Source organism: Petaurus breviceps, unplaced genomic scaffold (assembly GCF_028583685.1).
Source record: "Petaurus breviceps papuanus isolate PSGF00001 unplaced genomic scaffold, PetGlider_PUasm1.0 185, whole genome shotgun sequence".
NCBI lineage: Eukaryota > Metazoa > Chordata > Mammalia > Diprotodontia > Petauridae > Petaurus > Petaurus breviceps.
Genome location: NW_027185797.1, coordinates 12,138,436 through 12,150,549, shown reverse-complemented (window position 1 = coordinate 12,150,549; position 12,114 = coordinate 12,138,436). Strand labels below are relative to the sequence as shown.

General features: G+C 41.3%; 1 protein-coding gene across 1 annotated transcript in view; it reads left to right on the top strand.

Moving 5' to 3' along the window:
- The first annotated feature begins 1,252 nt into the window (after positions 1-1,252).
- Positions 1,253-12,114, top strand: part of EFHB (EF-hand domain family member B) — a 46,706-nt gene continuing 35,844 nt past the window's right edge. Inside the window, exons 1-5 of the mRNA XM_069088246.1 lie at positions 1,253-2,104; positions 3,374-3,436; positions 6,296-6,436; positions 7,267-7,447; positions 9,722-9,832. Of these exons, the coding sequence (XP_068944347.1) occupies positions 1,313-2,104; positions 3,374-3,436; positions 6,296-6,436; positions 7,267-7,447; positions 9,722-9,832 (1,288 nt within the window). The 5' untranslated portion in view covers positions 1,253-1,312. The remainder of the gene's footprint in view (positions 2,105-3,373; positions 3,437-6,295; positions 6,437-7,266; positions 7,448-9,721; positions 9,833-12,114) is intronic.

Here is a 12,114-nt window from a genome sequence, read left to right as displayed (position 1 = left end):
GCACTTAGCACATGCCTAGCACATGATAAGTATTTAATAAATGTTTATTGGTGTGATGGGGACACTTTCTGGGCAAAGATAAAGTGAGGAAGAAGCAGAAGCAATTCTATCATAGGAATATACTACAGACCATCTGAAGAGAATGAGGGAAAGGATGTCTTTAGGGATCATTAGATGACTGACATGGAGGTATGACATGGTAGTGATGGAGGCCTTCAGTTATCTAGACATTTACCAGAACTTTCTGCCCAGAGTTGAACATTTAAGCATTTTTTTACCTTACCTTTTCATTACAATATGACAGAGATTTCAACCCAGGTCTTCAGCCTCTAAATGTAGTACCTTTTTTCATGAGTGGGAGGCTTGTTCTGGAATCCCTAATGCAAAGGAAATGTATACTAGCATTATAAAAATATTGATGCAAATTCAGCATCGTATCCTGTGATTTCTCCCCTACTCTACCTGGAAAGGTGAAGAACTAACCTTCACCAATAAGGAAAACTGATTTTTGGGGTGGTGAATATCTTTGAATTTGTAATAGAACTGTGAAGACATCTGGGTATGGTCTGGCATACACCTTAGTTTCTAGGAAAGCAGATTTCAGTGAGTTCAGGTGAATTTAGCCCAGGAGAGATGGGAAACTCTCAAAAATGGAATTCGGGAGGTACAAGTAACTCCAATTAAGAGAAAAAAGTAGTTTTACTTAAAAAAACTATTCTCTTAAGTGACACCTTCACCCTCAATAATAGAATCAAAACTGTTCCGTAACAAATAGTGAATTGTAGTGGATAAAAGCACTACCCGTGGAGTCAGGAAGACCTGATTTTCAGTCTAATCATAGACACAAGCTGTGTGATTCTGGTTGCACGTCACTTAACCACACTGTGCCTCAGTTTCCTCATCTGTAAAAAGGGTTGGGCTTCACTGCCCATTAAATGTCCCTTCCAGTTCTAAACCTTTGATTCTATGAACTTTCCAATAGCCCATGTGTTATATAAGTCATAAGAAGTCAGCACCTTTCCAAGTGCTGACCCCTTCAGAGGAGAGAAACACCAGCTCAGACATATGCTGTCTCTGGCAGTCGGGAGGAGGCAGGTAGCTATTCCATTTCCTCCTGCAATGGAACCCTCACAAAAGGCCTAGAGCAAGGGGAGAAAGGAGAACTGCCTCGACGGGGCTGGATACACCGAGCCCCTCCCCCGTTCCCTAGGTAACCAGCTTAAACAGTGACTCTCCCTTATTCTTTGGGCCATTCCGTGCTCTCGGGATTGGAGGGGAGTGAGTCCATATCCCTAGACCGGAGGCTGTGGTCATGGATCCCCAAACACGCTCGGGTCTTTCGGCCAAGATGGGAAGGCCCCAGGAGATGGAGGTCTCAGAGGTTTTGAATGACCCCCTGGAAACGAGGACAGTTCTTAGCCCAGAGAAAGACTCGCGCTTGGGTTCGGTCAATACCCCGCGACTGACGTTACTAAACCTCTCACTTCCCAGGTGCCCCGAGGACCACATCATGTCACACCGGAGGTGCTGCACAGAGGGGTGTAACTTGCCGTACATGGACAAAGGCAGGGGGCAGGGCAGGGACCTGCGCCCTATGGGGTTTCGCTGTCCCCGCCACACAAGCGTCTTGAAGGACCTGCAGCCCACTGTGGAGACAGATGCTGCCCTGGGCATGAAGAGTGGTTTGGGATTATCAACCCGGCCCCCCACGGCCAGGGACATCGAGAGGGACCCAGAGGCTCTACAGAAAATGCAGGAGAAGCTGGCCATGCAACCCCCCCTTTGTCCGAAGCCCGACATGGAGTTTGTGAATGAGCTCTCAGCCAAGATCTCTTGCCCAGAGAAGTTGGGAGACTCCGAGGAGGAGGAGCCCCCGGTCGGCTTGGAGATTGGGCTGCCCAGTAGGGTGATGCCTAACTTGGAACCCGAGAGCAAGGACCCGGTAGGGCTGGTGATAGAGCCACCAGCTCAAGTCTTCTCCAAGATGAAGCCCGGAGAACCTCTCAAGCTTCCCAAGGATTTAGAACCAGGAGTGGAGCCGCCAGATAATATCAGACCCATTTATCTTGGGCAATTTTTTGACCGTCATCCTTCCTGGCCATGTGTGAGCTGAGTTTTCTTTCACACTCCCTCTCTTCTCCTTTTCTTCCTTCTTCCTTCCCTTCACTTTTCTCTGGGACCAGTATTGTACTTAGTATTACTATTAAATTAGAACACTGGTTTTTTTCCGAATGTGGTTTAAGGACACAGGTTATTATTTTGTAGAAACTTCATATGTTATTTCTTTGCCTGACAATATCCTCTCTCATATTGGATCTCTGTTTCCTTGGATGCTAACATGATCTATGATTTCCTTAGTGGGATAGTCTCTTCTCTGTGCAGTTTTCAACCTCCCTATTTGATTTTTGCCCATGTCCTCTCATAATCCTCTATGGAAGAATTGCTGGATATGTTAGAGTCCTTTCTCTGTGTCCTTTTGAAAGCACCAGCACAACACTTAGGTTCTTTCTGTTATCCCTCCCTCTGACTGCATGAAGAATCTGACTCTTCTTCCAATCACATATTTCTTTTGATGATATGCTTTATGCTCTGTAATGCACCTTTTGAATGTTGTCCTGAGTACTTTCTTCTTATCACCCATTTTTGAATGTCTGCCTTGTTCTCCTTTAAATACCCATTGAAGTCTTTTCTCTCTCCAATTCTCCATATTGGATATTTACTTTCCCACTCCTCGTTTTCCCAGCATTTTTCCCATATTTCCAAGTTGCCCTTCCTTCTTGTCTTGCTAAAGTTCTCCCTTTTTATCAGCCCCACTGGTGTGTAACAGGACACATTTAAGTCTAACCAAAGGAAAAATGGTGTTCTCATTGGTAGAGCTCTGGCTTTAGAATCTTGCAGGAACTTTGGCTTCAAATGCCTCTAATACCCACCCCCTGCATGACCTTGGTCACGTTCATAAACCTCCCTGGGCTTCCCTTTTCTTACATGTAAGGTGAGAAGGTTGAACTCCATGGCCTCTGAGGTCTCTTCCAGCTCTGTGGTCCTAGAGCAAAAATCCATTCTGGACCCCAGAAAGTAATTGAAGAGACTACTTTTCCATTCATTGTTTATTTTGAGATTATTATTAGTGACTTATTTTCCTTAAATAGGGTATGATATAATCTGAGATTCTAGAAGATATACTGGTATACATGTGTATATACACATACACAATTGTGTCTTTATTTTTTATTTCGCTTGTGATTATAACTCACTTGAAAACACATGCCCCGGCCAAGTTCCAAAGCCACTTTCATTTCTGACAATGCTGATCCTTCCAGTTTTCATCTCTTGCTTTTTTTCCCTCCCCTTCCCCCTCCCGCCCTTTCTTTAGGCAGGGAAGCTTATTCCAGTTGGATACAGAGCTGAAACCTGTTTGACTGAAAAATGGCCTCGAGTGAGTGTTGTCAATAGATACATGTTTATTTCTTTGCCTTAGATATGACCTTTGAGAAAATTAATTACCTTTCTGTATTCTCCCTTAAGCTTATATAGATACTGGGAATATTTAGAAGCTTTCTTCTTCTAGCAGTTTGGTGAGAGGTGAAGGTGATACAAGGCTTCCAAATATACTAGAATTCAAGGTGTAATGGGAAAGAGCATGGGATAGAGGATTACGTTCTAGTTCTGGTTCAAGCTACTTAACCCCTTAGGACCTAAATTTATTTATCCACAAAATAAGGGAGTGAAATTAAGCAGGAGTGGTGAATCTGCAGCCTCAAGGCCACATGTAGCCTTTTAGGTCCTTAAGTGTGACCCTTTGACTGAATTCAAACATTCTGTGAAGGATGTGAAGGTCCTTGAGGACCTAGAGGGCCACATGCAACCTCCAGACCACAGGTTCCCCACCCCTGGATTAGAGCATTGCTAAATTCCTACCCAAATCTAAACTCCTGTAAGCCAGTAACCTATAATGGCAGTCACAGTGTAAAGGAAAGAGAGGGAAGATGGGAGGGAAAAAGCATTTTATTAAGCACCTAGACACAAACATTGGTCAAAAGACCTCATAGAGATCAATCCTGCCTCTTGAGGCCTCTTACTGTGTTATCCTGGGCAAGTAACATAATTTATCTGAGCTTCACTTAGAAAATGCAAATAATAATATTTTCAATGCTATCTCATAGGACTATAATCAGAAAGCTGTATATTAATGCCAGCTCTTGGTAGTAACTATTACTGAGTAAATTCATTCCAACTAGAAGGAGTCTAATAGCATTTTGTACTTTGAGATGGTAGTGCCTTTTGAATATTGATTTTCTAAATGCTTCTATTATAATTTATTTACATGAGAGGTAAAGGGGAAACAAATTGTTAATGATTTTTAATAGGATTTTTTAGACGAACTATGACTGATTGGTTCTATTTATAGAAGTTAGCAAGGTACATCAAAAACTACACTGAATCTGGAATCAGAGAACCTGGGTTCAAATCCTGCCTTCAATGGTTGCTGCCTGAATGATTAGACAAATCATCATTCTCTGGGTATCAGTTGAATCCTCTGGAAGATGAGGGGATTGAGCTACCTGTGCTCTGAGGTTCCTTCCTCAGGGGAATCTGTGATCCCATGATTCCAAGATTTCATAATTGGATTTTAAATAATTTTTTGGTAATGTGACATAGTGGATAGAGAGCTGGCCTTGGCTTCAGGAATATCTGGGTTCAAGTCTTACCTCTGACACATACTGATGGTAATCTTTACTTGAAACCTTGACTTGCATATCTGTATGTCCTTATACTTTCACACTCTTGACCTTAAGTCCCTCATTGCAAAACAAGGAACTTGTATTATTTGGCCTCTAAACTCCTATGGTTGATACTTAACAGAAAAAGGTAACATTAAAATAATTAATTTTATAACTTTTTCTCATAAACATATATATATGCATATGCTATATATGTATTATATATACACATAGACACTATGATATATAATATTTTGTTTTGGATTTTACTGTGTTTAAGTAGAATCAAAGGGAGTGCAATTGGATATTAATATTATTGTAAAAAAGCTATGTTAATACCTTTTGCTTTCACACCATTTTCCTCCATTGTCCTTGTCACCCTTGTCACAAATTAAAACCTCTAACCCAAATCACCTGGCAATGGGAGAACTTATTTGGGGAAAATGATAAGGAGTTTTATTTCTACTAAGTTTACTGTCTAGGGAACTCTAGTAGAGACATAGAATAGAGCAGTCAGAGATGTGGGACTGCAGCTTGGGAAAAGCTTGCCTTTAGGAGGTGGCAGAGAAAGAAGGGCCAAGGAGGGAGTAGTTACAGAGTAGGTGTGGTCAAAGAATTAGGGGAAGAATCTGGCTAATGTAGGACCAAGCAACCAAGTAAAGAGAGAGTTTTCTGTTTAGTTCAGACATTTAGTTTAAACAAGCGACTATGTTGAGAACATTGAACAAGACTAGGAAATAGGAAATGGGAAATAACAGGGAGAGAAATGCTGTTCATGCCTTGGCTCTGTGTTGTCCAGCTTTTGTGAGGTTGGGCACTGAACTTTGCCAAGCCTCAATTTCATCACCTGTAAAATGAAACTAACCATATTTGTGTTAGACTATAAGTTGTGAAACAGTTTTGAATAGCAATTGATTAAGGAGATTTCCTCATCAGGGAATTTTCCAAACCAATAAAATCATTGGACCAATTAAAAAAAATGTATTCCCTATCGCACAAAGTCACTGCAAGAAAAGTATTTTGTAAACCTTTAAAGTGATCAATAGGAATGATTGTTTGAAGCCAAAGGACTTCCCCTCATAGAACTTACCATGTCAAGGAGAAGGGTGTGATCAGTGGTTTCACACTGCAGGTCAAGGGAAATGATGAGGGGAAAGTTGTTGGATTTGGCCAATAGGATACCTCTTGACAACCTTACAGATTTGAGAGAGTTTTAATACAATAGTAGTTTTGAAGGCTAGATTCTAAGGGGCTAAGAATAGTGAGGTGACTGATGAAAAGGTGAGACAGCTCGAATATTCTATAATTCTTTCAAGGGATTTTGAAAAAACAATGATGGGAGAAGGCCAAAGGGTAGAGGATGTAGTTAGGTTTCTTTTTAGGCTGAGACCAGACCATGTTTGTAGATGAAGAGAGAGGATTCACTGAAGGAAAAGAGAGAAGAGTCAAACAAGGCTTTCCTTTATGTTTTATACAGAGACACCACAGTCATAGAGTTATTTTACGATGAGCTTTTTCTATTTGAAACAGTCTTTTTTCATCATAATAATTCTCTCTCTCTCTCTTTCTCTAAGCCTTTGACTCCACCCACTGAGAGAAAGTTTTACAAAGCCAGATATCCAGATCCTGGTACTGAAAGGATATTTTATGGCAGAGCAAATGATCCTGATGTTTCTCATTTGACCCATGGTAAAAAAAGTGATAGGTCACTCAAGGTAATTTTCTTTCCTGTTAATGATCAACTTTTGAAATGGAAAATATAGAAATCATGGATCGATGAAATTCAGGCACTGGTTTTAAACCTTTCCCCTGGTCCTACTTCTATAATGGTATTTTCCATTCATTCCCTGAAAAGGACGTTAATCTTGAGTGGTAAAAAAGTACCAAAGCAAACAGACAAGGAATTACAGAGAAATGTGTTAGAATTCATCCAAAGACTAGATATCTTGCCCACAAATATGTAGCCTTCATATATTGATTTTTCTCCTGGGAAATACAAGATATTCCCTCAGACTTTGCTGAAGGAGAAAGAGGAGACATAACTTTGGAAACATCTATATTTTCCCCAGGATATAAATGTGTTGATGGGACAGGGTAAAAGTAGATTTGCTATTTGTTATATAATTACTTAGACAAATTGGAGCTAAAGGTCATGGCAGAGTATCTAGAAAGAGTTTGTAAAGTTCTGGGGACGTGGAGGCTGTTTTTGTTACCACTACCATAGTCCCTGTTTCCCAGAATGTCTGAGTTGATGAAATGGTGATTTGGAGAGCTGTCCTAGAGAACCTACCTTGGGACTCCTGGGCTCATTGACAGCCACAAGTTCAGACAGATTGTTATGCTCACTTTCATGTCTCAGCTCTGGTTTGTCTCACTAACAAGGAGAAGAGCAGTCTTAGAATAACAGACTGTTTCTCTTGCTTTTGAATAAGCTCTATTCCCAAATATTTTCTCTCACAGACAGAGATTTTAAAATAATATTATATTTTAGACCCTTGTCTTTATTTTTGTGTTTTAAAATCATGTTATGTATGGTTCCTTTAAGGCAGTCCTATTGGTCAATCCACCTCCTATTTCTACATTTCAACAAAGATTTAAGGAAAAGAAAGAATCCCTCTATTTCAGTAATCGGAGAGCACCATTAGGGAGGTCTTATGATCAAACGCAAAATTTACCTGAATCTATTGATACAGTTAATACAACATTTGGAGTACCAATCTTCAGAGGTAACAAAAACAATAGTGATAGAATAAATCTTCCTCAAAAGTATGATGAAATGTCAAATATTTGTGGTGTGTGGGGAGTATAGAAACAATGTATGTGATTATTAAGAATGAAAAGATTGCTACGATGGGCTAGATTACAGGAGGTTAGGTATCTATGTCAAACTCCCCAGCCGGCACCTACCTGGCCCTAGGTCCTGCTTCCAAGAAGGAAGGATCATCCAATTGAGATAAAGAGGAAGACCTGAGGATCATAAATCTGGAGCTGGAAAGGATTTCAGACACTAATTAGTCCAACACTCTTAGGTTACAGATGAAGAAATGGAGGCCCAGGGAGGTTAAATGACTGTTCTCCTAGAGAGTAAATGACTGTGTTTCTCACTCAAAATCCCTCTTTTCACTGTGCCACATTGATACATATGTTTTCATCATTTCCCTTTCCCTGAATGAAGTCATCCTTGGGCTATGAAATGGAGGAGATACGGCATGATTCCCCCTGGCCAAGATTCCTGTAGCAGAAAGTGCTATTGGAACCCTCCCCCCCCCACTTAAATACGTAGAAATTAAAGTTGATTAAACTGATTTATTGATAGGGCAATCATTTAACCTAGTGCATTTAAGTATTTGCTTAAAGATCAAACGCAATTTAATGAGGTGAAAAAATAGAAAACCTAAATTATTAGGAGCTCCTAAAAATTAGAAAGCGATTGGAAATGAAGATGAAAATGTAAATTCAAATCATTGGGAGCACAAAATGACTAAGAAAAATTCTTCTAGCACACACATGTTATTTACACTGGAATAGGTATTGAACTTCCCCAGAGGATTGCAGAAGATGGGGAAATAGGGAGTTTATTGAGTATCTGGGGACTATGGCTGGTGGACCAGAATGCCCCACTGGACCAGGAAGGCCCATCATCTTAAACTAAACCTTTTTGATCTTGGTGAGTTTCCTGGGCTTGTAGATCATCTTAGTGATGGAGGGTGACATACAGAGTTTACAATCAGTCCAGATGCAGTTCAGACCTACAAAATTAGCCCTAGAGACTCAAAGTATCTCTGAACCTCACTTGAAGTTCCAAACTTAACAAGGAGGTGTTGGGGATCTCTGAGCATATTCTTTGGCTCTTTGAACCAGAAATTAAAAATACTTAAGTACTTGCTGTGTATACTATACTGTACATACAGATAGCAGAGTAAGATAGTCCCTTGTCCTCAAGAACCTCCCAGTCTAATGGGGAAGAAAGCCCAGAGTGAAAGTTTTATTTGTAAGTCAGAGGGAAAGTTCCTATGTTTTTTTAGTGTGTAGTGGCAAAACAGGTAGCAATACATCTTAAATATTATTTCCACCAATAAAATCATATCACTTTTTGGCGTTGAACCTTTTAGCCATGTCAAGCACTTTGGTGCTAAGAAATTTTTCTTCTGGGTCTTCAGTAGCTGTGACTGAATGTCCCACAGAAGCAAGTGCCAGGACACTTCTTCAGGGGCAGTTGGTCCCCTGGAGGGGGTGGAGGATGACTGTGGGGGCTGAGCTGGAACCAGGACCTGTAGTCTGAAGGCTGCTGCCACTCCCAGGGGCACTGATCCCACTGGGGTTTGAAGTGGGGGTGGAGTGGAGGGTGGGGGGCGGAGCGTGGCTTGCCTGGCACATGCCACCTCCTCTCTCCCCCTCAGATTGTCTTGCTGCTTCAGCTAGGCTGGATAGCCAGCCTTTATTTGGCAGTTTTCCTGGATGTATGCAAAGATGACTGAGCTTGAAACAGATTCCAGAGACATCCAAAGATGCCTCAACTAGTCTGGAGATCCCTTAGTCTTCCAGGGTGTGGATGAGGTTGCAGCATAGTTTTTAACTTAAAGGTATCAATTGATATTCATCCTGGGCTTCATGGGTAGTCAACGGTTATTCTATTTGTACAAATTGAAACACCTCTGAGATATACCTTTTGGTATCTTCTCCTTTATCTTGTCTTCTGCCTCCTTGTCCCCTGTTCCCCCTCTCCCCATTCCTCCCTCTCTCCCTCTCCTTCTCCTTCTCCCTCCCTCCTCCTCCCTCCCTCCCTCCCTCCTCTCTCTCTCTCCCCTCTGTCTCTTTCCCTTCTCTGTCTCTGTCTCTATCCCTTCCTCCTGCCTCCCTCCTTCTCCCACTCTCTCTTCTCTCTCTCTTTCTTTGCCCTTCCTCTTCTTCCCTCCCCTTCTTCTCTTCTCTCTCATGCATTAACAATATCTTTAAATGAATTGATTTTACTTCTTCACAGTGATTTGTTGTTCTTTCAGAGATAACTGCTGGAGACATAGTGAATCCACCAAAGTCCTTTGAACAAGTATTTGAAGAAGCAAATCAAGGACATGACCTGTACATTGTATCCCACAATGATTATCATGTAGGTAAGGTCATAGTGATTAGGAACATATATGTATATACTGTTTATAAAACATATTTATTGATTCGTTTGTTAACCATTTATTGAATGCCCATTATGCATCAGAAGCGATATACAGATTCCTAAGCCCTATGCGCATAGAGCTTACAATTTAGCATAGGGAAAATATATATGGAGAGCCTGTGATCTATCAGTGAGGAGAAGTCCCCATGGGGTTTCAATCCCTCTTCCCCCAGAGATTCGAGTGGATTTCAGGCACTATAGGAAAGTAGTGTAGGAACAGTCAAAAAGAGCCTACTATGAGCTTGGGCTGTATTTTACAAGACGAACATCCTGCAAGAATAAAGAGATGGTAGGTCTGTCTTCTGTTTTGCCCAGATGACATCTGAAGTTTTGTTTTTCAGTTCTGGGCCCCACAACTCAGGAAGGCCACTGAAAAACTCATGGAGGGATTTCCAGAGATTGGAAACCAGGATGGTGAAGGGACTTGAGGCCATGACATATGAGGATCAGACTCTGAAAACAGACACTGCTTACTCCCCAAGACATCCCTTCTCTGAGGGAGGGGAACTCAGAAGGATCCATGTACACCCATGTGTACACACACACACACGCAATTCAGAGCTCATGTGTGTGTGTATGTATATAATATATACACATACACACAAAAGTGTATATCTCACAAAAATACAAAAACATCAAAAGGACTTTTAAAGCAATGTAACCTTAGTTGGATTTAAGCCAGCTCTAAGGCTCATGGATTTAGAGATGGAAAGGACCTTAGAGACCATCTCCAAATTCCTCATTTTACAGTTGGGGAAACTGAGGTCCAGAGAAGTTAGAGTGACTCTCTCAGGGTCATAGAGGTACCAAGTTGCAAAGCTGCATTTGAATCTAACTCCTCTGGCTCCCAAACCAGGGCCCTGCCACTATACCAGAAAGACCTTTATTCTTTTTTAAATGCTCTCATTTACTAATTAGTTATTACTACATTCATTCTGGGGATAATCTAAGAAATATGAGATATGAATAGAGCTTTATGATCGAATTTTCCTTGCTTATGTGTTGTCAAGTCTATCCTGGAATAGAAGACAATAGAAGGCTGGGAGGGACACTTCAGTTTTCTGTTTTTTGTTTTTTTTTTTAAACCTATTGCCAAGCTGCCATGGGACCTTGAAAAGTCTATGGTTATAATAGACCATGTCCTTTAAAGCTTGTAAATTGATAGGTTGCCTGCCCAGTCAATGAGACTAATGGACGCACGTTAAGTCTGTTTTTAGGTATTTAAACTTTGGGCAGTTTATAAATGCAGTTCATTTTAATCGACTAGAGCCATATGGTACCTTCTACTGTGCTTCATTCATGGTGTTTCCCCACTTTCTCCTTTCTTTTCCTCTTTCCCTTTTCCCAGTTTATCCCTCATTACCTTTGCCTGCCCCTCCTCTAGCACAAACAGATCCACCTTCTTGGATCTGCCACCAAGGCCTGTTCTCCCCTGCTAGCCAGGACCCCTTCTGCTTACCTCTGTGATGCACATACTGTGTCTCTTGGCTTCCTGTTGTTATTCCAGTTGTGTCCATCTTTCCATGATCCCATTTGTCTTTTTTTGGCAGAGGTAACTGAAGTGGTTTCTCATTTCTTTTTCCAGCTCATTTAACAGATGAGGAAGCTGAGGCAAACATGATTAAGTGACTTGCCCAGAGTCACTCAGCTAGGAGGTGTCTGAGGCCAGTTTTGAACTCAGAAAGTCTTTGTGATTCCAGGTTCATTGCTCCACCTAGCCAATATCTGCAAAGTATGTAACTTATGCTTCCTTAGCTGCTTCCTAAACTTCACCTCTATTTTCTGGCCAGGCCTTGAATTTCACTTACAAGTTTGGCCTTTTTCTTGCTGTCATTACTTTTGGACTCTTTTTTCCTGCTTTCTGACTTTGTCCCTTTTATGGTAGAAGCAATATCCTAACCAAAAGCTCCCAGGGGATTGACCTGAATCAGGCCCAGCCGAGAACATATCTTGAGGAAGGAAATGCCACAGTATGAGCTAAGAAATTAAAAAAGAAGGTGGTGGAGCATGGGATTTTTATTTTTATAAAGGTTTCCCTTTGGGTTTCCTGTAGTTAAAGTATTATCTGCCTGTTAGGAATTGAGGGCATATACTTAAGTTTAAGGGCCAAGGCTGTGCTAAGGATGCAGGATTCTGATGATGCTGTTGCCTGGAGTCAGTTTTCAGTGAGACGGAGCCAAAACTTTCACCTCAGCAGCAGGCAAACTGACTGTATTGCGCATT